This window comes from Benincasa hispida, chromosome 11 (assembly GCF_027475165.1).
Source record: "Benincasa hispida cultivar pf3 chromosome 11, pf3_genome.v1.1, whole genome shotgun sequence".
NCBI lineage: Eukaryota > Viridiplantae > Streptophyta > Magnoliopsida > Cucurbitales > Cucurbitaceae > Benincasa > Benincasa hispida.
The window spans coordinates 79,937,115-79,963,619 of NC_143488.1; the positions used below are offsets into that span (position 1 = coordinate 79,937,115).

At 33.5% G+C, this 26,505-nt stretch overlaps 2 protein-coding genes across 2 annotated transcripts; one reads left to right on the forward strand and one right to left on the reverse strand.

Moving 5' to 3' along the window:
- Positions 1–1,167: 1,167 nt before the first annotated feature.
- On the reverse strand, positions 1,168–7,620 carry LOC120091848 (Adenine nucleotide alpha hydrolases-like superfamily protein). Its single transcript, XM_039049999.2, has 7 exons — positions 7,148–7,620; positions 4,137–4,485; positions 3,972–4,058; positions 2,723–2,844; positions 2,480–2,558; positions 1,823–2,223; positions 1,168–1,448 (listed from the first exon to the last, which is right to left on the reverse strand). Exons 1-7 carry the CDS (start codon positions 7,489–7,491, stop codon positions 1,406–1,408), a joined length of 1,425 nt encoding a protein of 474 aa, XP_038905927.2. The 5' UTR covers positions 7,492–7,620; the 3' UTR covers positions 1,168–1,405.
- A 2,822-nt stretch (positions 7,621–10,442) lies between these two features.
- On the forward strand, positions 10,443–21,448 carry SVR3 (elongation factor family protein). Its single transcript, XM_039049137.2, has 14 exons — positions 10,443–11,041; positions 11,424–11,530; positions 12,145–12,348; positions 13,195–13,371; positions 13,826–13,978; positions 14,613–14,702; positions 15,314–15,448; positions 15,543–15,659; positions 17,171–17,322; positions 17,397–17,481; positions 18,187–18,281; positions 18,822–18,987; positions 19,880–20,075; positions 21,011–21,448. Exons 1-14 carry the CDS (start codon positions 10,810–10,812, stop codon positions 21,142–21,144), a joined length of 2,043 nt encoding a protein of 680 aa, XP_038905065.1. The 5' UTR covers positions 10,443–10,809; the 3' UTR covers positions 21,145–21,448.
- The last annotated feature ends 5,057 nt before the right edge of the window (positions 21,449–26,505 follow it).

Consider the following 26,505-nt stretch of genomic DNA (forward strand, 5'->3'; position numbering starts at 1 on the left):
TTAGAGAGACCATAAGTTGAGAGGAAAAAAAAGAGTTGAAACCCGAGAAAAAGTGAGAAAATTGAATTTTTTTTTTATAAAATGGAATAAAATTAGAGATAAGTATTAAATAAGCTCGAGAGAAAATTAGGGAGGGAATAAAAATTAAAGGGAAATAAAGTTAAAAATGGACAAATTTTTCAAAAAGAAAAATACAAATTTTGTCAAAATTCTAGAATAAAATAAAGTTAAATAGGAAGAAAAATTTCTAACCCAAAATAATAGTCTTTTTTTTTAAAAAAAAAGAATAACACTCAAAGACACGTGATAAAAAATACATATACCCCGAGTAATTGAAAAGGAATCGCTTGAACTGATTCAGGAAATTTTTAAAATCACTTTCTCACCATTACCAAATATCACAACAATAATAATGGTGATAATAATAATGATGATAAACCAAAAGTAATTTTGGTCAATTCAAAATCACTCTCAAACATACTCTTAATAATTTAGCTAATTATTTATTTCCAAAACAAAATTGTCAGCAACATGATTCCAACATGGCAATACCAAATATTGTACTTCCTTTACTCTAAAAAAAATTTCATTTTGATCGATATACTTTTAACTTTGATTCATTTTTGTCCATATACTTTTCAAATGTTGTACTTTCGATTTTGATTCAATTTAGTCCAATTTTTAAAAACGGCCAATTTGATTCTTAAAAATGGAAAGACCAAAATAATCACTTTTTAAAAGTACAAAGACCAAAATTAACAGGTAGAGACCAAAATGAACCAAAACTAAAAGACATAATTGTACAACCTATAGAATAGATCTGTTCAAGTGAGGTCGTTCAAATACGTAGAAAACAAAAAACGACACAACACACAGATACACGCACACTCTGATATAGCATTGTTAATAACCATTTTCAAAATACCCAAAGTGAAAGCAACATTTCATAAAAGACTAGACAAGGCACACTACAATAACTCTCAATTATCTCTAACTACAACAATAAAGGACACATTTAGATTGACTCGAGAAAAAAATGCTTTTTAAAAGACTCATTTTTATTTAAGCACTTTTGACAAAAATGGTTGAAATCTCTATTTTAAGTGATTGCCAAATATTCTATTTTCTTTTTCAAAATAACTTATTTTTTAAATTAAACACAAAAAATCCTCCAATGCTCAATATGGAGCCATCAGTCAACTAGAAATAATGGTCAAGTCATTTGATGTTATAAATTATATCCTTCATTATACAGACCAATAGCCGTATAAAGAACGATGAGTATGCACAGGAGTCGGGTATACCTTGATTTTACCCTTGGTTCCTAATACCAATCAATTCAATTTAGATCAGAAGAAAATATTACCAGTTGTTAAACTGAGGGAAAACAACTCCTGCATTACGATTAAGCTTCATCGTCTGAGAGCAAGAATTCTTGTATTTGCTCCCTGTAATTAATTAATAACATAACTATTTAGCTGGGATATTTTCAAAGCATTACTTAATAAGCTCAACATAGTAATAACTGAGGCAGACTTCATCCTGGTATACACTTTAAACACATTACTAAATACAACAACAATATTTCAATAACTTCATTAATTCCACCTAACATGACTTAATATAGACAATTTTAGAAACATGCAAACACAAGCTGAAAGTTATTTAATTTTCATTATATTTTACTTTGATTTCTTTGATTTCTTTGATATGCCCGGGTCCAGAATCAAAGGGAAAAGCCTTTTTGAAAGATGATATACAACAGAGATTTAGATTCATGTTCTTCTTTCATACTACCGACAGTAACAAGACTTAATCTCACCTTAGCGAATTGGAATTGCCAAAGCTGCCATGCATGGCTCGAGCAACCATAGAGGGTGGCAAGAGTGAAAGAAACAGTTCTTGAGACAAGGAATCCTTGGGAAGAATCTGAAATTGACAACTCGAACAACAGGTACAACCCAAAATACTTGAACTTGTCTGGCCAGCTTCAAACCTTCTTAGAGTTTGCACATCTGACGTGTTAAGCGGCCCATTACAGACTGCACAAAATGACTCCGAAGATATAGAGTTAACATGCTTAAAGTTATTTCTCTTTTGACGCCTTTTCGTGGCCAAGGGAACATTACTACTTTCAGTCAAATCCGGAATTCTGCTAAAGTTGAATGGAGTAAGCTTGCCAGCAGTTCTCACAATTGTAGACTCACGAGAAGGATTTTCTACCTATAAAAGAAAGTATAAAACAAAAATTCTTCAGTCAAGTTCTACAAAACAGTCCTGGGTAGGACAAGTGACCTACAACTTGTATGCGTATTTTCTTTCTTACTTGGAAACAATCACTTAAATTAGAAGGTAAAATTGTTTCCATACTCAACCAAAATGGCTCCTAATTTGAACACAAAACATGTTTCCAAAAGGTCATTCTCCAGCCAAAACGAATATAACTGCACATTTTTCTAAATTGACTTCCTACTTATACCTGCAAAAGAGCCACAAATGAGGAGACCAAGTCATTGATGCCAGAACTGGACTGTTTGGTCAGTTCGACTGTCTTTAGACTGCCCTGCCAAGAAACATCTCTCATCATCAGTTAGATTCAATCGAAGTGAACATATTACAGATGCAACAACAGTAAGTAAAATTAAGAGCAGTAAAGTACTAAACGGGACAAAGTTAACCAAGAATTTATCTTGACGATAAATATATTGGAGTACAAAATTACCCATCAACGCAGCAAAGAAGGTTGAGCTCTTGCGCAAGACAGTCAAGTAGAGGAAGTACCACTGGAATCTCCCACCTTGCATCAATATACTGTATATCTGCCGGTAAGGAATACCCTTGGCCCTGCTTGAATTAAAACAGTGAAGTCAAAATCAGTGCAGGGACTATCTCAAATGGAAAGATTCTCGAGTAGAAAAAAATAAGCATCTTATAACAAGTAGTAGTAAAATTTCAAACGAGATAATACATCATAAGATTCCATAGGCCTAGCTATTTTCTATATCTTAATAGGGGTGTCTCCTGAAAAATAATGATGCCCCCCTTTCTCCCCTTCATGCATCCCATTTTTCCCTGCAGAGAGTAGTGCCAGCCTTGCCTTTGCCGAAACTATAAATAGAAGTGTACATGCCAAGCTCTTAGTAAATGATCCAATAAACATGATATTCTTGTATAAACATTTTAGGACAAATTGCAAAAACTACCCCCGAAGTATGGGGTAGTTGCAATTACAGTCTCAAAATTTCAATTATAAAAATTAAGTCCTCAAACTTATACAAGTGTTAGAATTGGATCCTCAAACTTATAATAGTTGCAGAAATTTGATCCTCAAACAATAAAAATTGAATCCTCAAACTTAAAAAATTGTTACAATTTCTACAACTATGTAAGTTTGAAGGTCCAATTTTAACACTTATATAAGTTTGAGGGCCCAATTTTAACACTTATATAAGTTTGAGAGCTTGATTTTTACAACTGAAAGTTTAAGGGTATAATTGCAACTACTACCATACATTAGGAGTGGCATTTGTAATTTGCCCAAGATTTTATTGAAAGTAGTACAACATCCGCTCTAAGTCTAACCCCAACTTTTTGTCAGAACTCTACGCATTATTAAGTGGACGGCAGTTTTAAAAATGTTAATCAACCTTTTTTTAACACTTCTATAGCATGGAAACAGACTTTTGTGTGAGCAAAGTTGCACATCATATTACTGGTTCCAATTTGGATTTTATTATCTTATAAGATATCCTCAAGATCTAAGCTTGAAGCATGCACCAACTGTTCTGTTCTATCTCAAACAACAGAGTTCTCATATCCATGTAAATACCTTAACTGTCAATGCACCGACCTTCTAACCGTCATTCTAGTCAGTCAATATCATGACTCTAAAATTTCTAGTGATTAAACTTTCAAATTGACTCCTTAAAATACAAATAAATATATTAAATAAATTAACAATGAAGGCAAACCTTAACGGTAGAAGAAATCACATGGCATGCAATCCTTGAAGTACATGTCCCAACTAGAAGTCTGTTGTATCCATTTTCAGCTGCAATCTGCGTAACAAACAATAGGACTAAGAATTTCCCTCTCTTTCACTGCAAGCTAAATGAAGGAATAATTGAGGGGCAAACTTTTTGCAAGGATAACATCCGCAAATATGAGATAAGGTCTTCCTTTCCTGTGACATCGTTGACTGTATCTAACAACTTCTTCAACTTCTCCCTTCCATCACTCAAATTTGAAGAGTATACATTCTCAATTTGAACAATATGCAAATCTTTTCTTGGTGGACATAGACTTGACACAACCGATTGGATGGTTTGAATTGTTTTGTCTATCTCATGCGAAGGGATAGAATAAGCAGCGGTTTCATTGATATAAGCAACTCCAACACCAAAAACTTGCAATGACCTATCCCTACTTGCTTCAAAATTTTTGTGTGCTTTTACTTGCATCTCATGAACAAATTGCAAAGCCACCCTGGAAGTTTTGTTAGGAGGTAGATGACTATCAATTTTTAGTGCATCCAAGATAGATTGGTAATTAAAAAATTCTAATTAAATAATTGTATAGGTGACTTTCGAAAGGAATGCCAAATCATTCTCTTTAAGAAGTATCAAGATGTTTTTCTCCAAAAATAAATAAATTAAAATAGAAGCTACAATAAAATAGAAGCTACAAGATGTTATTCAGTTCTTCTAAGTTCACAGTATAAAGATCTTAAAAAGTTGTGCACTGTATCTTTAGAACTGAGAGGTAAGAAATAATTAAACTCAATAAATGTTCATGTTTACATGTAGAGTGAGAAAATTCAAACCTACAACCTCTTAGAAGTAGTAGAGATGTCTTATCCTAAACCCTAAACCCTCAGTTGAATGCCATTTGTTTACTCGGATTAACCATAATACCCCATTACACCAAGATGCCTACTCAAAGATCCTAACAACTTTAAACAAACTGCAAATTTTTTGGACCAATCCAAAGAAAAAATCTATTGCATTTTTTTTCTAAAGAAGGAAAATGTAATAACTTCCTTTGGACGGAGTTTGGCTTTCCTCCCCTTTTGCAATTTCATCTCATCATCGAAACTATTTCTCTAAAAATAAGGGGAGAGAAAATGTCATTCATAAGTTGGAGGCGGCTGATACTTGGATGAACTCTACTAATTAGAAACCTTCAGTAAAATTAGAAATAAAAAATTAAGGAGCCCATAAAGCAATCTACCCACCAAAACAAAGGGGAAACTTCTTGCCTCAATCCACAAGAAGCAAGAGTCCTCCCCCTGAGTTTGTCAAAAAGAAAAATTGGGATATTAGCACCAGAAAAATCAGTTAATCCATCTTCATCACCTGAAATACAGGCCTTTTTCACTCAAGAACGGCGTCAAGGAACCAGCAAACATATTCTGTAAGTCTTCTCTAGGCCAAGTTTCATTTAAAAACTCTTTTCTTCTCCCTCCTTCTCCTAGAGTCATCAAATAACTATTAGATGTAAGAAGAGGATCTAAGACTTGCCTCTTTCCCATAAAGGTCGGCTGAAAGATTAGACTCTGATTGTAACTTAATCAAATGATGTCACTGTTTTCTCCCTAAATTTTTTTTTAAAAAAATAGTTCTATTTTACTAGTTTATCTTCTAATTTAAATATTATACATATAACTATATTTGATAATATAGAAAATATATCTTTTATTAAAAAGAAAAAGGTATGTTCTATGTAAAACATAAAGTAGTTCCATTGGAACTACTGACAGAAACATGTGAATACAGTAGATTCTACAAAAAGAATGCTTTTGCCTCAATTCAAAACTCAGAAAAGATATTTTACAAGATTCAAAAGGTTTGTTGGGCAGCTCACGGCTGTCATAATAGATCCAAACACTTGTCCTAAATCCATTCCAAGCTGACACAACCTCCACGAAAATGTTCTAATGGATGCGGGAATGTTGAGTGGGTAGCAGTAGAAGACTTCTGAGTCAAAAGGTAGAATTTGGAGAAACATGGATGAGTGAGTGTTCCAAGCTATTGGGGATGGAACAAATGAAAGGGCTTACCCTTCAAATTTATGGTACTATTGTTCCAAGTACGAGTTATAGTAGTCAACGGAAAGAAACAGAAGTGTTCGATGGTAAGTCAAAAGGTTGAGTAGAAGTTTTCATGTAAGCTAAGTTTTGTGTTTTTCCTACACGATATCTATAGATAGTGCCTTTAGCAACAATATTCCTTGGATGGGTTTTTGCAAGCGCCATTAGGTAGCAAACTTCTTCTGTTTATGACCAAATCACAATAGTTTTAGGTAACCTTTCACTATATCAATAAAAAGTGCTTTATATTTTGTGTTTTACATTTTTAAATGTTATGAGTGAAATTTTCTAATACTGTGCGTATATGCCTACGTGGCACGGATTAGGACGCCCGTAAAAGACTTGCCAAACGGAATAAGATAGGATGAGCATACCATAGCTACCAAGATAGATAAGTAAGCTCATCCAGTGAAGTCAAGTGCAATTTACATGCCCTAGAGGAGAGTTCAACAAAAGCTACTTGAAACAGTAGCTCGGTTAAGTGTTGAATAGATCATCAAAAACTATGGTAGAAGATGAGAAATTGTTTGTATTTAGCTACTGAATACATAACACACATTTCTCGAGGTTAGGCCAATATTACTGAGAGACTAGACATGGCAGCAACGACAATGGAGCAATGATTACCAGTAACGATAACTCCTCCTATAAATAAAGAGGTTAAGATCACGATTGACATAGGTTCTCTTCCTACTTAGCTTTGCTGGGCATCGGTTCTTGTCTTCAGCTTAAGCACTACAGAGTCACACTAATGCTTAGTTCTTCCAATCTATTCACGGATCTTCTCCTTTCTCCTTGCGATAATCTCACTTGTGGAGGTGAAACAGTGCTCTTCGCAAATAATAAAGCAAAATATATGCGAATTGGGTAGGAACGAAAGCACATAAATAGCATTAAAACATGAGAAAATTATTAGCACTCTCGATTCTAACCAAAAGAATAAGCCGTAAAATCTATTATGTCCACTCGCAACATTCAACAAAAGAAAAGAGTCTTAGCATCTACAGCCATGAACCAATTCTTTACTTAATATACGTAAGTCTGAGAAGGAGGAAAAACCTGGAACAAGGGCCTCCGGAGAATGCAACAAGCACTTTATCAGAAGGAGAGATCATCGCATTGGAATTTACAGCCTGCCGGAACTTACCAAACAAGTTGCTCCGAAAGCAATCGCTGCACAATCGGCCATCGTCTCCTACTCCGGAGCTAGATATGCGTTCCTTGGACTTGCATTTAAAGCAGAGATGCGTATGACTACTGTCGTCGTTCGTGTCAACTTGACAAGACTCCACCGCGGCTGCTGTATCGGACCTGCTTGATGGAGGTGAAACTTGTTCGATTGTATGTTCGTCATGTTGATTTCTGTAGCAGTTGGACTGGCAGGCTGAGGAATTACACGCCATAGATGGTAGTGAATAAAAAGCCTTAAGATTCAAAGCGACAAAGCTTCGCTGCAGACTTGCAAAATTTGCAGAAGCTCCAACTCCATGGCCGTCTCTTTTCTACTCTCTCCCCTGCAAGGGTTTTATGTTATTTTATGGGGTTTTTTTTCCTTTTTCCTTTTTCTTTTTTTTTTTCTAAAGTTGTTTTTTTTTTCTTTAAAAAAAAAAATTCACAAAACTTTCATCAAATTAACAATTTATTCTCCGATCTCATCTATTCTTAAATTCATAACAATTTAATTTTTATATTTTTCAATTCGTAACGATTTAGTCTTCAGGGTGAAAAGTATTATTATAATTTAATGAATTTCTTAAAAAAATAATTTTTATAAACAATAAATACTAAATTGTGTTATTAAAAAAATGATAATTGTTACATGACATGTGATGACATTCAATTTTGAAGATACTTTTCGTAAAATGGACTAGAGTATTATAAATTTCACGGTTTAGGTACTTAATGGTTACTTATTAGATTTTATAGACTAAATTGTTATAAATTAAAATTACAAAAATTAAGTTGTTACCAGTTAAAATTTAACCTCTAACCTATTACTTTTATAAAAATTCATCCACCTATATATATTTTGTAAGAAATATTATTTTTGTCATTACTTTGTTTTCAATTTTAGTATTGTTTGCATGCTTTCAATTATTTAATTTTAGTTTATAGGATTTTAAAAAACTTTTTTAGGGGATTATCTGAGTTTGAACTTATAGGAGATGAACTTGTAGAATGACGATAGGTGTTTTATTATCTAAAGTATAATAGATTTTGAATTTTTAAATTCAAAGTTATGGATATGTGTTATATGTGTATTCAAGCAATAAAAAGGTCGCTAGCATTGAATTTTGTGTTAATAAAATTGTGATTTATGAGATATTTCTTAAAAGTTGAGATTTTTTTTTTTTAAATTAGAAAAATAAGAAATATTTACATAAAATAGCAACATTTTAATTTTTTTTATAGAGACGACTAAAAGACTTTCAGTATCTATCAGTAATATAACCGATAAAAATCTATCACTAACACGGATAGAACTATCAATATATATATATTTTTTAAATTATTTAACATTTTTTTCTATCGATAATTTTTTTCCCCTAAATTACATAAGGTGGGGTTTAAGTTGAAAAATCTTACATCTCAACTTTGAAACTTGAAAAATTTGGAAGTATCTTAGCATTATTTCTTAAAAATCAATAAATAACAAATATTTAAAAATTAAAATTTTTTTTTAAAAAAAAAAAAACCCTTTTAAACTCATCCATTAAAACAAATAAATAATACTTTGGAACTCTTTCCGTTTTGGCATATTTGTCAATGTCTTCAAATATTTTCGTCTTTTTACGACCTAAATATTTAGGCTAGCACTTAATGTATTTTTTTATTTTTTTTTTAATTATAGTCTGGAAATTGAACTATAAAATAATAACCTTCATTTCATATTATTAATTTATCGAAATTTTAATAAATTAATAATGGTTGAGAAATCTAGTTAATGAAAATTAATATGAATTTGTAAGACATATTTATTTACCTAATCTCTAATATATGATCATTTTATTATTTTCTTAGGTGCTCTTATTTCAGAGTGTTTGTTCTCTGATGCATTGGCCTTCTTAGATATGTCTTTAAAGGTTTACTTGGGTCGATCCATAGTTTGTTAATCTCGTTTGATGAGTAGTCCTTAACTATTGATCTTTTTGAAATAGTATACGACTTATTGATCACTCTCTCTCTTTTATCAACCTCAACTAATTGGTCTACTTGGATTTTTGGTTTGTTGATATTTTTGAAAATTCGATTAAAGTTTGTACAATTCAAACATTCTTAGCTTGTTTTTTAGGAGACTTTAGTATTAGAACACTTTTGGTTTTCAAATTTTTTAGAGGGTTCTTTTTTTCCCCATCTGAAGACAATTCAAACTTTACTTTGTCTTATATTATGCCTTTTGAACACCGAAAGAATGACAACTCTCTAATTTGTAAAATGTTATTGTGGATTCTATGCGCGACTTAGGCTCAACTGACTTTGGAGTTTTGGACTTAGTTGGTTTTTGGCATAAAACCTTTGAACTAAATTGCCACTCAATGATTTTAGATTTATTTCTTTTTTTTAAAAAAAAAAAAATGGAACGACAATAATTGACAATAAATGGAGCAGAGTAATAGCATTGGTGCCTCGTGGAAAACCTCTTGGAAAATCAAATCCATCGCAAGAGCTGAGATTTGTTTATGGGAAGTTATCAATGACTAAATCCAAACCCACTTAATACATGATGTTCGTTTTGCCTGAAGTTAAACGAGTACTTTTCTAGCTATGTTATGTGTTTGTGAAAGTTCTTTCAAAAAGTGTGGTGTGAACATTTTCCCACCTTGATCTTTAGTTTGCATTGTGAATAAGCCTAGGGTTGAGAAGTTCCAAGGGCTATTATTATTTTGTGGAATATCTGTTCCTAGTTTTAGTGAGTTTTCAAGAACAGCGAGAGCAAAGAAAGATGGTCCCTTCCCCTAGTTAGTCTTTAGAAGCTCAATACCAATACCTTTTGGTGCAACGAGAAGAAAAATCAATGAGTTGGGGTGGGTCGTTTGTGACTCTTGGGAATCTCCTGGATGCACAAGATACAAGCAATTTGACCGTGGATGACCTATCAAAGCTCTAGAAGGAGAGACCATCAGTGTTAGTTTGTATTAACTTCTCCAACTCATAACCTAGAGATTGCAACCCTTGATTGTGGAAGTTGATTTTGCAAATATCATTCATGTTCTCAATAAGTCGTCCGTTGATATTTCGTAAATGAAAAACATAGTTGATACCTCGTTTGTCTCATGCATCAGGTTAGTGTTTACTATTTTATGAAGTATAATCATTATTATAATCTTGTTGCTCACTCTCTACCGCATATTGTAACTAGTTTTGTTACTCAACCTTCATCATCTAGTTTGGAAGACCAACATTTAACCTATCTATCCAAAAACCTTAGCATAATCATATATCATTTGGAGATAATTTCGCCACAAAAAGAAGAAAAAGTGTGACCTCAAGTAGCAAAGCCATTAGGACCCACTGCCAAAGGACGTGGCCAATAACATACCAAAAAAAAAAAAAGGATTAAAGAAATAAAAAGGAAAGCCATGTTTTTCAGCCCCTAGTAAGTTGAGAAACGAGAGCAGGCCTTATTTTCCAGCCTCAATTGCCAAATCCTTCTCCCCTTCTCTCTCTTCATCACTCTCTCTAGCTAGAGAGAGAAGAGAGCCGGCCGGAGCAGAGCAGCCATGGAAATGGTAATGAGCTTCAACAGCTCCTCCTCATCCTCTTCCCCGTTGCTATACCCCAAGGTCAAACTCGGAAGAACCTTCACTCCACTAATTAAGCACCTTGATTGTCTGAGTTCCTCCTCCAGGACCTCAGTTTCATTGCCCAAACAAGCTCTGAAGTTTTGCTCGAAAACTCCAATTCGATGTCCGGTCAAATGCTCTGTCTCTCAAACCACAGAAGCTCGCACCGGTACCTCTCTCTACATTTCTTTTCTTTGTTCATTTATCGGCTGTTATAGTTTGGCGCGTGCACTTGAGTCTCAGGAAGATGGTTGACGAGAAGAGAGGAAATTACTCTCCAATTCTCGACCTCTGTATTTTTTATACTGCGGGCTGTCTTTTGAACGGTTAGAGTCGTAAAGTTTACGAATTAGGAAATTTGTATCGAAAATTCATATATAAAAATGTCAAGCTCTGTCAATGGACGATTTTCCCTGTAATTTACAGGTTTTGTGTTAGGTGATCAAGGCTGCTTAAACTTTAAATCTCATATTGGTCTTCAACCTCAGTCCAAAATGTATTACTAACCTTTCCTTTGGAATTTTCAATTTTCGGCTGATGTTTTTCCTCAGCGAAGAGCCAACTGATGAGGAGGCAAGATATAAGGAACATAGCAATAGTGGCTCATGTAGACCATGGAAAGACAACTTTGGTTGATGCTATGTTGAAGCAAGCAAAGGTAATACCCAAATAATAATTTATAATGTTTATTTTAAGGTGCGGGTGTTAATTATTCATTCTGTTATATTATGATTGTTATACGACTGCATGATTTCAAAATCATCAATGCTGTTTACTGCAACGTGATGCAATGATTGTGAACAAGAACCCTAAATATGTTGTACGTACCTGCTGGGTTATTATCGTCAATCATTTGATGTATTAGAGCTTCGAGCTAGAAATGAAGATGAAGGGCATTAGAAATCGCTCCATCAATTTTGTGAACATTCTCCTTTATTCTTCGCTGGTAGGCCAACCTTTCAAAAAACATGGAGAAATGCTTTGGGTTGATTTGATCAAAGCTTTCTTATGGGGCATTGGGCTAGAAAGGAATAACTGAATCTTCAACGAGTCCCTCCCTTGAGCAGATTCTGTGATCAAGTTTTTGGATTGGATCTTGGGTGATATAAATGTTTTTGTTATCATTAACTTATTATAGGTATTTCATGATGATTTTGATGATTTTGGAAGGCCTGTGATTTATTTGTTAAAAACAATATGAGAAATACTTGGCAAGAATCACTGACAGTAATAACGTCCAACCTAATGTGTATTTCATATTTTCAACTGTAGGTATTTCGTGACAACCAAGTTGTGAAAGAAAGAATAATGGACTCAAATGACTTGGAGCGTGAAAGAGGAATTACAATATTGAGCAAAAATACATCTATCACATATAAGGATACTAAGATTAATATAATTGATACTCCAGGGCACTCTGATTTTGGCGGTGAAGTTGAACGCATTCTCAATATGGTGGAAGGGATCCTTCTAGTGGTATTCTTCAACATATTCTACCTATTTGAAATCTCTGGTTCTATCTAGAAATTTATATTTTGGATATTTAGACAACTTCGTTAACTCTGTAACTAAATGTATTTTTCATTTGATTCCTTCGATAAAAAAACATATTGAGATTTAGTTCTTGAGGTTGATAAATAGTTCTATACGTTTCTAATGCTTCAAAGATTGACATTTTAACGCTTGAAGGTTTGAAAATAGATCAAAATGGTTTATGCCGTTAGTTACCGATGGAAATTCAGTGGATATTTTAATTAAATTAATATTCTTTATGTTGACATGTCAATTCAGCGTGTTGTGTGGTTTTCTTGTCACTTTCACTAACCTACTAAACAAAAAAGTCACCTGAGAGGCTTATCTCACTCTAGTTTTGTATCTAGCCAAATTTTTCTGATGGTGTCAAGTCAGTGGAGAGTTGAAGAATTGATAGAGTGATTACAAATGAGTTAAGATGGTAAGGTTGCATGTACTTTGGTTTCAAGGGACAGAGGAGGAAGAAGCAGAGGGTGGGGGTGGCGGGGAGTCAGTTGAGACAGGGGATAGATAACCAATTGTTAAATCTAGATGTTTAACTATTTATAATCTGTTAACTTGCCACCAAATGAAAACTAACCACTATAAATTTAATAACTTCTTGCAGCTTCATCATAAGTTATTGTGAGATGAGTCAAAATTTTGCCTCTAGATGACCTGTTTTAAACTTTTTGTCCTCTTTCCCATTAATTGAATATATGATGTAGTCCTGACAATAATATATTTTCAAACATGTTTCTAATTTTGATCTCCTTGCCCTTTCTTGTCTTTTTCTTTGTATTTATCTAGGTAGATTCTGTTGAGGGTCCAATGCCACAAACAAGATTTGTGCTTAAGAAGGCTCTTGAATTTGGGCATGCTGTTGTGGTCGTGGTCAACAAGATTGATAGACCTTCAGCTCGACCAGATTATGTCATCAATTCAACTTTCGAGCTCTTCATTGAACTGAATGCTTCAGATGAGCAGGTATGTTTACAATATTTGAAGTCATGGGTAATGACTTTATACCTATGCTTGGAAGAAAAAGATATACTATAAGTAAAGGTTATAATAATGCAACAGAAATTATGGCAGAGAAAAGAATATTACAAGTTACAAGACAACAACCAATCTTTTGAAATTAACATCGTTAACGGAAAGCTTTATATATTTGAGCAGCATTAAAGGATAATGTTCACATGAACTTAAGAGTAAAGAATACTTGATTTATAAAAACATTCCATGTTTGTTTACAAACTTTATAATATTGGAGCAGCGGAGATTTTTGAAAATCATCAATGGAAGTCCTAAATGAGATTCACCAGTAGTGGGAAAATGCACACGATCTGACGAATAAATGAACATTTGATGAATGTTTCATTTCATTATTTCTGATAATGTAAGCAACAGCCTTTTTTCATTCCAACTTTTGTTGGTTCAGTGTGACTTCCAAGCGATTTATGCTAGTGGCATTCAAGGTAAGGCTGGATTATCCCCTGAAAAATTGGCAGAAGATCTTGGACCACTTTTTGAGTCTATAATCAGATGCATCCCCGGACCACGAATTGACAAAGATGGTGCATTGCAAATGCTTGTAAGTGATCTTTCTTCTGATTGTTTTTGTTTACCTTCAATAATTTAATTGATTTGCACTGTGAAGAACCGTGAGAACTTTATTTTATGGTGTATTACTTTCTTATGGATAATAAAAGAACTTTTCAAACTTAGTTTTTTTTTTTTTTTTTTTTAAAATGATAATATTCCTAAATAAGAAAAATATGAATTCAATTTCTGACTTTTCTCATTGTTCAACGTAAAAACAAAAAATTGTTCCATCTCGTTGGTTTTTGAAATATTTAACTTTTATTAATCTAAGTTTCACACTTGTCATAAAAAACTTCGTTTAAGCCACTGACATTATATCCTTTCTCTCTCTCTCTATTTTCCCCCTCCACCCCTCCCCCCAACTCTTAATCCTTCCAGTTTCCACCATATATCTTAAACTTTATGACGAGTCCATTAAATGCAATTTGTGCACATTTTGTGCCTTAAGTTCATGTTTCAGTTTGTGATTATGCACTTACGTGACATCCTTAAAGATACAACAAAGGTGATAAACACAGACTTCTCAATTCTCCAGATTTGTCAAATCTTAGTTTAACTCTTTTGACTTGCATTTTTCATTCTCCTAAATATATCTCAATTTTAATGTGAACTTCTTATCCTAGGCTACAAATATTGAATATGATGAGCACAAAGGAAGGATAGCCATTGGCCGACTGCATGCTGGAGAACTGCAAAAAGGAATGGATGTGAAGGTTAGTACACTTTGCAGGTTGAACTAGACTTACAAGCATTCTGCTTTCTATAGGGTTGCTTTTCCATTTCATAGTAGAGGTTTCTGAAGCAACCTGTTTTTCATGCTATTATTTGGAATATATGGTTAAAAATGAATAGAAAAATATTTAAGGATGTAGAGGTCTTTTGGGACGAGATATATGATTTGTCTTATTTTAAGACTATTTGGGCTTCTATGGCTCTACCACCTTTTTTCTCTTTTTGTTGCCAGTACTTGATAAAGTTCTTTCTTAATGGTTGGCATGGCTCCTCTTCTTATAATTTAGGGCTCTTTTCCTTGAATAGAATTTTCGAATCTTCTAAGATTAATTCAAAGGGGAACTTCTGGTTTATCTCTCTTTGGCTTCTTCCTGGAGTTCTTTGATAGGAAAAATTTATTTGTTCTGTCTATTTTGATAACAAGTGGGGTGTGGCTGCACCATTTTTCATTTGATTAAGGCTAATTGGGAAGAGCGTCTGTTTAATATTCTTTGGCTTGAGTTAGGACTGTCTTGTCTCCCCCCTTTCCTTTTGTATTTCTCTCTTTAAATGAAAGTTTGGTTTCTTACCTTCTTTTGTCTTTCTTTTTTAGGTATGCACAACTGAAGATGCTTGTAGATTTGCAAGAATTAGTGAGCTTTTTGTATATGAGAAATTCAGTAGGGTCCCTGTGGAGAAGGTGCAAGCTGGTGATATATGTGCGGTTTGTGGAGTTGATGATATTCAGGTAAAAATAAATTATGTTTTTGCAAAACTCTTGTTGTAGTGAAATTTGTTGTTGTTGTTTTCACTATCCTTATCGTGGATTATCCTGTGTTCAGATTGGTGAGACAATTGCTGACAAACAATATGGTAAACCATTACCTGCTATTAAGGTGGAGGAACCAACAGTAAAGATGGCTTTCGCAATTAACACTTCTCCATTTGTTGGTCGTGAGGTATGTCTAAATGAAACTACCAGAAGTCCTAAATTGTCGTCCCTTTTGACAAATTACATATCTATATATTTGTGAAGAAGCTAATTTCATTGAATAAATTAAATTACAAAAGGGAGGGGGACGAAAAGCAGAGCCTCAAACTAAGGGAGATTGCAAAAAGTTCTTCCAAGTGGCACAAAGAGAACTTACACTATAATTCTTATCCAAAAAAATAAGAAAATAAATAATAAAGAACTTATACTGTAATTATAAAAGGAATATCATCACCGTAGAGTTGGAAACTTTATTAGGGTATTAAGGATATATTAGTCATTGAGTAAGAGTTAGTAGGAGTTGGTTACATATATATATAGAGAGAGGGTGGTTCCATGAGAGTGGTTCTAAAGACGGATGAGTGATTTCTTTGCTGTGAAGATGGTCGGAAGTTCAGAACCAATCTATAAATCTTTCTAGGAGCAAGTATTCATGTCATAACCAATTGAACATTTGATCATAGATATCTTTGAGAACATAGATAGCATGAGAAGGTCCTCTAGATTGGAGAGATATAGTAGTACTTGACCAGTGACTGTCTTACATTTTCTTGCAATGACCTTCCACCAAAAATCTTTTTCTAAACGAAATCTCCAAAGTCATATTTGAAGTGGAAAGTAATTTCTAGATTTAAGAGTGATTTCTAGGAAAGAAAGTGCCTATACCATGACCACCAAAATCAATGGAATAACCAGTTAACTACCTCTTTTGAGCACCTTCCGATAGAAAATCCTTTAAAAATCTTCGATTTGATACCTTTTGTAGACATAGCCGAGAGAGACGCAATAAGTTGGAGAGTAGCTTGGATGAGAATAAGTCTACCACCCTTAGAAAGGGAAGAGTTCTTCCATTTTTTATGCGTATAAATGATGGAAGCCTAAAGGCTTGTTGTCCAATCTCCCCAACATGGAGGATAGAATCGTGAGGAACTTCCTCTTGGAAGGAGCTAGGTCTAATGGAAGCCGCCATTTAAGTAGGATGGAACCTAGGTACCTTGGAGTTGGAAAAACTAATGAAAAACTAAATGAGTCTCTTGTTATCAAATGGTTATGGGGGGAAAGTCATTCAAAGAAGCCGCCACAATTTAGTTGCCTCACAATAACCGTTGGATGTAAATTTGAAATTCTTCATGCCCTCTAATAACCATTGGATGTAAATTTGAGGAACGTTACGATTTCTCTTTTATACATCCAACAGTACAAAATTGTAAGCCACATTATGGCAGCCTCTTCGAATATTATAGGGTGTTGATGATACTGGAAAGTTTTTATTACCATGTTAGAAAATCAACTCCTTTTGTTTTTGGCATAGAGTGAGATTCTTGTTTACTATCTAAAAAAAATGTCTCTTTGTCTCTTTGGAGTACATGTGCTGCATATAGATCAGCAGTTGAAGGATATAAAAAACCTCGTGTCTGTCTAAATTACAACTTGATAAAAAACGTAAGGCTCAATATGTGTTGTTAATTTGAATTGCAGGGCAAGTATGTAACTAGTAGAAACTTAAGGGATCGTCTCTATCGGGAGCTTGAGCGTAATTTAGCAATGAAAGTTGAAGATGGTGAAACAGCAGATACGTTCATTGTTAGTGGTCGCGGTACTTTGCACATCACAATACTTATAGAGAACATGTAAGAATTTCTTATGAAGGACGGTCTTCCACCATTTCCTGTATATGTCCTCTAATGACTAATATTCATTTTAGGCGGAGGGAAGGATATGAATTTATGGTGGGACCTCCTAGAGTTATCACCAAAAGGGTGAATGACCAATTGGTGGAACCGTATGAGGTAAGTTTCTGATTGTTATTTGATGCAGTCCACTGTTAATTTTTTAAGTTTTAAGTTTTGTAGTTTTTACAGGCTTTAAAAATAGTTGATATTGGAATAGAATACTCTCTTTTAAGAATGGTTTTCAGGTTTTTTAGAATAAAATTTCAGTGAAAACATATTTGGATAACTATTTAAAAAGTTATTATTATTTTCCTTATGTTTAACTTGGGCATGTTTCTCTGCTCATGTATAAGTAGAACATGCCCTTTAGAAAACACAGACATTTTTTTCCAAAAGAGAAATCCAATTAAGATAAGGATTTCAAAATGCTGAGGCCATTAAATATGTCTAGGATTGTAATTAACCTATAAAGTCTGATAGTTTATCAAATCCGAAAACTGAAATCTAGTAATAGCATAGTATATAATATACATTCAAAGCTTATCTTTGGCTTTTTATTGTAATCCTGCCTTGTACACATTTGACTTGAAGATAGGAAAAAAGAAACGTTCATTATGAAATTCATTAAGAATGAATCTAAAAGTTAGATTGTTTAAGCATTTACTTTTATTTTAATACAATTTCCATATGAAGCTTTGTTTTGCATCCAGTCTTCTTACATGCAAGTAATTTGACTTTTGAAAAGTATAGCTTACTGTCTAACATTTGATTGAATTATATCAGTGGCTTTCATAATCATAACTAAGTAAAATTACCATGTAGATTGCCACTGTGGAGGTACCAGAAGAACACATGGGAGCAGTAGTAGAATTGTTGGGCAAGAGGCGTGGACAGATGTTTGATATGCAGGGAGTTGGGTTTGTAGACCTCTCTTTGCTTTCCTATTCCCCCAACCAAAAAATTTGGCATGGTAGATTTGATTTGATTAATATTTTCAACAATATATGTTTTACGTGTTGATGATTAGAGAACTAGTGGGTTGACTAATGTAATGCTTAAGTTGAGTACATAAAGACAATCAAGAAGACTTGCCGTAGTGTCATGAGCTTAGTTTAATGTTCCCAAGTTGGTAACATTCAGTTATCTTATTTAAACGAGTCAACTCATTTCTAAAACTCTTTCTAGGAGATGCTTAGTATCATAAATTGAATAGAAGACGATGGCATAGTGTTGCTGTTGCAGCCACTAACTAATCCACGTACATATTTACATTCTGATGATATTGAATAATGTATATACTATGCTAAAGGATATTTTATCACTTTTTGAAAAATTATTCATGAATCAAGTACATTTTCTAGGAGCGTTCTTCTATATATAATGAGGAAGGGTCATAGTTGATTTTACTTTTGTTACTAAGATGAATTCTTCTAATTTTTATCAATATCTCTCTCCAGGTCAGAAGGGACAACTTTTTTGAGATATAAGATTCCGACTCGGGGTCTTCTTGGATTGAGAAATGCAATTTTAACAGCTTCACGTGGTACTGCAATTCTCAACACAATATTTGATTGCTACGGACCCTGGGCTGGTGACATTCACACTCGTGATCAGGGTTCACTGGTAATTTAATTATTTCATTGCTTGAAATATTTTGATTAATTATTGCTTGAAATTTTTGGGGTGTATTCGTTCCGTGTGATTTGCACAGTAGAATGTTGAAAAGTTTTCTTGTCACCTCCCTTGTGTTTTCTAGGCCTTCTTGCACTCAAATCATTTAATGAAAGTGTTGTTTCTCTTGCTATTTACAAAGAAAACTGGTTTAAGTGTTATGCTTGAACTCAAATCTTTTTAGTGGAAGTGTTAGCTGGGCGTATGCATTTTTGAATGTCCGTTTTCATTAAATAAATAAATAAATTATGGCTGTAAGAGACCTTGTGAATTAATGCCTGCGTTTTAGGCATTAGGAAAGTTGTCTCACTTTTCCCTCCATGTATCTTTAGTCTTTTAATATAGTTTGAATTATATTTTATTTCTCTGAACTTGATTCATTAATTTCAATATTTTGTATTACTTTCAAATGTTTTGTTTTGGTTCCTACAATTTGTATAAAAAATTATTTAGTCACCGTTATTTTTTCTTCAATCATTTAACTAGAACTTTACACATTTGGAAACTTGACACTTAATTTATCTCGCGTGGTTTGGCAAATGTTTGATTAGTAAATGAATAAAAGATATAAATAGATCAAATCTCTGTTAGATAATTTTGGCAAGAAATTTTATTTACCAAAATACAAAAACATAAAAATTTAAGTACAAAAATAGGATTTAAACCTCTGAACATAACTTATTTCCAACTTTTGCAATTGCAATGCTATCAGTATCACTCAACCATATTTTCTCTTTTGAATTTATGATTAGGGATATGTAAATGAAAATGCACATATTATTCTTCCGACTCGTCGGGAAAAAAAAAATAACGCCTGATGAAGCTGATGCGAATGAATTTTCAGGTTGCTTTTGAGGAAGGCACAACAACTTCTTATGCCCTTGCTAGTTCACAGGAGAGAGGGCAAATGTTTGTGAGTCCTGGCGTAGATGTTTACAAAGGTCAAATTGTTGGAATTCATCAACGCCCTGGGGACTTATCCCTTAACGTGTGCAAGAAAAAAGCTGCAACAAATGTACGTTCCAACAAAGAACAAACAGGTGACAACAACTCGATTGCCTCAATCTTTTTGTTTTCAATGTTTGGGTTTGAGTTTCACTTCTGCTTTTTGCACTAGTTTTTGTTTATTCACTCAAAATATATACTGCACTTAGAATGCTCCTCACCTGCCACTATTACAAACTCCTCTCTTAGGGTACTATTAATCAAATGCTTTTGGTCAATTAGAAACACAATATTTGATTACATAATCAATAATTATTCTGAAAATTATGAAGACAGGTTAAAAGCAGCTTAAAATGCTTACAGAAGAAACTCTTCCTTGGTATTCTTAAAAGGAGGTGTGGGCTGGACTAACGAGTTGGAGTGTAGTAGTACACTCCACTCTTTGGTCAAAGGGGTTCATAGGCCCCTTGACTAAAAAACATTGACTCCTTACACTGTGGGTTCCACAACTTCACAACTCCGCTCTTTGTCTAAAACAACCTCAAAGTGTCTATAGAGAACAAATATGTTAAAATATTATTTTTGTCCCTATACTTTTGAATACATATCCCATTTTAGTCCTTATAGTTTGTAATTTTCAAATGTCCAAATATATATGTTATTTCTGTATATCTTAAAAATAGTCTTCATGGTTAGTTTGAAGTTAATTTTTATTGAATTTGTTAAAATAATAATAATAATAATTTTCATTGAATATGGAAAGCTAATGGAGACTAATTTGTTTTTGGAAAAGTTAACTATTATAACCTAACACTAGGGATTAAATTTAAGCTTTATTGAAAGTCAGGGACTTAATGTAGACATTTGAGACTACAAGGACTACTAAAATAGAACAAGTTCCAACATACATGGACTACAGTGATACCTACTTTAACTTTATAAATATACTAGAGACTCTAGAATAATCATTCTACATTCATTTTAGAAAATATGAGATCAACTTTACACTCCATAATTTTGCCTTTTGCAGTGGTTCTTGATACCCCATTGGATTATAGTTTAGATGACTGTATCGAGTACATCCAAGAAGATGAATTGGTTGAAGTCACTCCCTCGAGCATCCGAATGTGCAAAAATGCAAAAATGATGAAGAAAACAAGGTAGATATCCGTTATTGAGAAACTTCATCGTGCAAAAACTACGGTTATGACGCCATTACCAAAGCCATACTTCGAAATCGTAAGCTTTCACAGAGCTTCTTAGTCAATACTAAATTGCTTAAGCGTCAAAGCTTCCATCCACAATAGTCTATTATTTGTACATAAGAGAAGACAAGACACTAGAGTTGTATACCATCCAAAGTGGTTATTCATTGGTAGAAACTAGAAAGTGAACCAGGCTTCTTTTTCCCTTATAATTGATGTAATTTTGACCTTTTCTTCTATTATTATTATTATTATTATTATTATTATTATTTTGGGGTGGGCTCTTGCTTGGAGGTTTCTTTAGCTCCAATCATATCAAATCAGTCTATTGTTACTTTTGATATGCATGATCATTTGCACGCAATGTTTTGTTTTGTTTGTTTTTGCTTACTTTACAACATGAGTATTAAATTAATTTCATAAAGTATTGATAGTTACTAATGCAGTTCTTATGATTTGTGATTAGTTGTAGTTTAGTTCTATAGTTTTGAAATCTTAACTTGGTTTTAGTAAATTTGTTGGATCTTCCAAATTATTCATGGTGTCATGTGTCATCTAAGGTCGATAGTCTTTATTAGCTGCATAACATATTTTCTTTGAACGGGGTAGAAAAAAGGATTGAGTTGATTTCTAAGCAACACATTTTGACATTTTTAAATTTATCTATTAAACATGAAAATTAAAGAACTTATTAGATATGATTTAAGTTCATAGAGGACTTGATGGAGAAACTGAATGTAATTTAAATTTCCTTTTATCAAGTAGAACTTTATTTTATTTTATTTTATTTTTTATGTTGACAAATGTAGGGTGGATCAAGTCTCTAACCTCGAGGTATATATTTGATATCAGTTGAGCCATACTCGTTTTGATTCAAGTAGACTTTATGTAAGGTTGTTGGGACAAATGATCTATTAGGCCATGTTTACTCTAATGAAAATGTAATAAATCAACGGTAAAGAGAAAATGGGTTCCATTTGATGACCTTTGGTGTTGTGTACTCTGTTCTACACCCATACTAACATTTGGGATTCACTTCTAAATCTATAAGAAAAAATGTGAACTAATTAATGAGTGGAGAGGTCAATTCAATTGCGTTTAGAAATTACGTCGTATCGTTATCGTTACCGTTACGTTTATTGTTACTGTTTCAAAAGAAAAATTATAAATTTTGACACTTTTATTGTTATTGTTACTATTATTGTTACCGTTTGACCCTCAAAGGTAAAGGTAACGATAATGGTAGTAATAGTAAGTTTAACCAAATTCATAATTTTAATTAAACTCAATAAAAAATAGTCCAATTACATTTGCGATTGTGACCCATTACGATTGATTTATTAATGGAATTTCATTACGATTACACCAACTTTTATTACAAATTGGCAAACATGGCCTTATTGTATAATATATCTTTTTTATTAATGTTTTCTCCTCTAATTCACGAAATTGATTGGACTCCAATTATTATTTACAATTTTTTCTAAAAAAAATTCAACAAATTTAAAACCAAATAAACAAAAGATAGAAAAAAGTTTGTCTTTAAATCTAGATTGGCAGTAAAATGTCCAGGTTGACAAAAAAATAACAAAAAAATTAGTAGAGAGCTGTTTCATAAAAAGTTTTTGAAAAGCCTACTTTTTTCTTCTCTGCCTTATTTTTCTTTGAAATTGAATTGATTAAGGACAAGTACTCTCCAAATATTTCTTATAATGATATAATATTGTTCTCCAAAAGATCTAGTGTTATCGAGATAGTTGTTTTCACTTATATATTAAGGAGCTTTATCTTATCTAAGGCAACGTGAGACTTTTTCTGTATTCTCAACCGAATTCCTAAGAAGAAAAAAGAAGAAATAAATTCTTCAATAAATTCTTTCATTTTTTTGCAATGAGGATATTGCGCAATTCAATAAAGCTTTTATTTATTTATTTATAATGGGAAAAAGAACTTCATTAATGAGAAATATAATTGTTATTGTTGTGGTTGGCATATAATATTTTCTTTTATGTTGGATTCTTTGTCTCTATTTTTAGTAAGATCTTTTCCTAATCGATGGTGATCTGCTGGAAGAATTTTTCCTTCTTCGTTGCAACTGGTTATGGATCGTCAACCTTTTGAACAAGTGATATTTATTTGGCTTTTTGGGGTTTTTAGGTTAGCCGTCTAAATCCTCTTGATTTGGAGCATTCTTGTTAAAAAAAGTTTGGTAAAGAAATCGTGAGGTTGTATGTGAATTATCTTCGTGAGATTAATCAGACGGTATCAAAAATAGGTTCTGAAAAAGTGGACGTTGGTAGAGTTGTTGAAGACATCATGTGAGTGGTTATTCATCAAAAGATGAAGAGAAGGTGAGATCATTTCAGTGGCAATAGTTTTAGGAGGAGTCTAATTCTGCAGACTCATTGAAGAGCGTATTGACGTTAGGGGGAGCCTAACTAGCTCACTAGAAATTCAGTTATGTGTAAGCTAACTTTATGTAATTTTAGTTTATGTTCATACTGTAGAACTAAATTACATACTAGTGAATTTCTTTTCACCTAGGCCCAAAGCCTGCTGGACATAGTATGATTACATCGGACTGGGTTAACAAATTTATGTGTTTTCTATCTTTCTCTTATCTCTCCTAGTTATCGTTATTTCTGTTTGTGACATCACGGCTTATGACATCATTATGATTCATCATTCATTATTTCAATTGGTATCGCAGCAGGTTGACTGCCCTTATTGAGTTCTAAATGAAGTCGATCAAAAAAGGTGGATTTACATCTCAATTGCCAACCCTTGATGGCACAAACTACTCTTATTGGAAGGCTCGTATGATTGCTTTTCTTTAATTCATAGACAACAAATCATGGAAGGCGGTTCTCAATGGGTGAACACACATAACTGTGATAGACAAAGATAGTGTTGTTACTCTAAAACCTAAGAATGATTGAACTGAAGAAGAAGTTCTAGCCTCGTTAGGAAACTCACGAGCATTGAATGCTATTTTCAATGGTGTTGATTAGAATAATTTCTAGCTAACCAACACCTGTGTTACTGTCACAGAAGCATGGGAGATTCTTATCGTGGCTTATGAGGGAACATCGAGAGTAAAAATGTCAAGGTTGCAGCTTTTGACAAAAAAAATTGAATCTCTAAAAATGCATGATGATTAGAATGTGTTTGAGCTTAATGTTCGTCTTCTTGATATTGCGAATGAATCCTTTGCTCTTGGTGGAAAAATGTCTGAAGAGAAACTGGTTCGTAAAGTTCTTCACTCTCTTCCCAAAAGGTTTGATATGAAGGTTATTGCTATCGAAGAAGCGCAAGATATGAGTACAAGAAAATTGATGAGTTGTTGGGGTCTCTATGAACATTTGAAATGACCTTAGGTGACAAAACATAAAATAAGGTTAAAGAATTGCACTCAAATCCTCTACAAATGATGACAGCTCAGTATGTAAGCCCAAAGATCCTGATGAGAATCTTGCGGAATCCATATCTCTTTTGGCAAAGCAGTTTGGTAAGCCTCTTAAATGTTGGGACAAGCTTACCTCCTCTCGAAGCCCTTATGCTCCCCTACATGTCAAAGATATGAATAACACCATCATTAATAATGTTCCAAGGCCTGGTAATCAAATGAACAAGCAAAACGGAAATGATAAAGGAGGCAGTGATGGTCAAGGTTCTCGTGAAAGAAGCTTTAGATGTCGGGAGTGTGAAGAGTTTAGTCACTTTCAAGAAGAATTCCCCAATTTTCTTAGAAGACAGGAAAAAGGATTTTTAACTACCTTATCTGATGAGAAAACTAACTCATGCAGTGAGTCAGACGAAGAAGTTCGTGCTCTTGTAGGGAGTATCTCCATTGATTGTCTTGAAGATTGTGTTGCTATTAATTCCGATGATCTAATTCAAGACCTTTATTGGTCTTATGTTCCTCAACTCAAGGCAAGCTGTCCTATGAGGAAGTCTATCAAATATGGATTGAAGACTCTAAAGTCTTAACTATCCAGAAGGAAAAGATTGAGAAACTTATTGATGATAACTGTTGCCAGCTTATGTTGTTTTTTAATCGTGTTCGTGCTTTTGAAGATGAATGATGATGAGAATGAATGATTATGAGGAAGATGTTTAATCTATCTCTTGGTATGAAGATGATGCTATGCGTCAGATAGAGGATAGACTTATGTTCATGCACACTTTGCTAGTTGCATACAAGTTCTCTTAAGCTAGAAACCAAGTATAATCTAACTTGAGTGTCCTGGATTCTAAAGTAAACTAACGCAGACTTGGTCTTTAGACCTATTGCAGAGGTTTCCTAATTGATCAATATGTGTTGGCTATATACACTAAACTACTAGCACACCTGCTAGAGGAAGTAGGAGTTCAGATAAAGGGAAAAAAAGGTTCATGGATGATTGGATCGAGTGTTAGATAATATGCGTTGATTTCCTAATGAAAATAACAAGCCTATATAATCACAATGACAATGAAATGAAAATGGTAAAGATGTATGATAAAATCTAAGTGTGAACATGTGATGTTGTTAGAGTTTGTTCTTTAATTTATGCTTAACAACTCTCGATGTGGATGCCATACTTATCTTATCTCTAGGTTGTATGCATTAGTTAAAATGAACAAGTAAATGACATGGATAATTTTATCTCCAGAAGTACTCACACCTTAGCTTGATGCGTTCAACAAATAACTACTCTCTTGAGTAACTAATTACTTTTTCACTTCAATCAACTGATCAGGTGGATTCAAGCAACAAACTTTATGCAACTATGAAGCCAGAAGATTCACATACACAAACAACTTAGAAAATTAACAGATGGAGATGTAAAGAATGGTTGAGATGGAGATTGAATTAAAGAAATAAGTCTTGATACATATAATCTTACTTCGATCAAGTAGGATAGTGAATGAGAATGCAAAGTAAAAGAAAGAATTCAAGCCGCAAAGTTCAATCTCTTGTCCTCTTTAGCTTGTTTTTGTGCTTGCTATTGCCAACTCGATGGAAAGGTTGAAGGAGATGTTTCTCTTGAGCTTCTCTTCAGCAGCACCTTGTTACCAACGGTGGATAATGGCTATTGTCCCTCCTATTTCTTTCTCGTAGTCGGCGGAAGTGAAGTATAAAAAATGGCTAACTCTCTAACTAACTCCTCTCATTGCAACCTATATCTCTTTATATAGGCAATCAGGACACCCATTTGGTGATGTGATAGCATTAAATTCCATATCTTGAGACAGTCGCCTGCCATTCCGCCTTAATCAGACGTTGCTAGTTAGATGCCCATGCTTGCAAATTGTGATTTGACGTTGATTGCACAAG

Bases quoted from the DNA above. Each gene is read 5' to 3' on its own strand.
- LOC120091848 (XM_039049999.2), bottom strand. From the start codon at position 7,491: ATGGCGTGTAATTCCTCAGCCTGCCAGTCCAACTGCTACAGAAATCAA. The intron at 4,486-7,147 runs GTTTTTCCTCCT...CAAAACTTCCAG, and splicing joins TCCGGAGGCCCTTGTTCCAG to GGTGGCTTTGCAATTTGTTC. The intron at 4,059-4,136 runs GTTTGCCCCTCA...TTTGTTACGCAG, and splicing joins GGATGTTATCCTTGCAAAAA to ATTGCAGCTGAAAATGGATA.
- SVR3 (XM_039049137.2), top strand. From the start codon at position 10,810: ATGGAAATGGTAATGAGCTTCAACAGCTCCTCCTCATCCTCTTCCCCG. The intron at 11,042-11,423 runs GTACCTCTCTCT...GTTTTTCCTCAG, and splicing joins AACCACAGAAGCTCGCACCG to CGAAGAGCCAACTGATGAGG. The intron at 17,323-17,396 runs GTAAGAATTTCT...TATTCATTTTAG, and splicing joins ACAATACTTATAGAGAACAT to GCGGAGGGAAGGATATGAAT.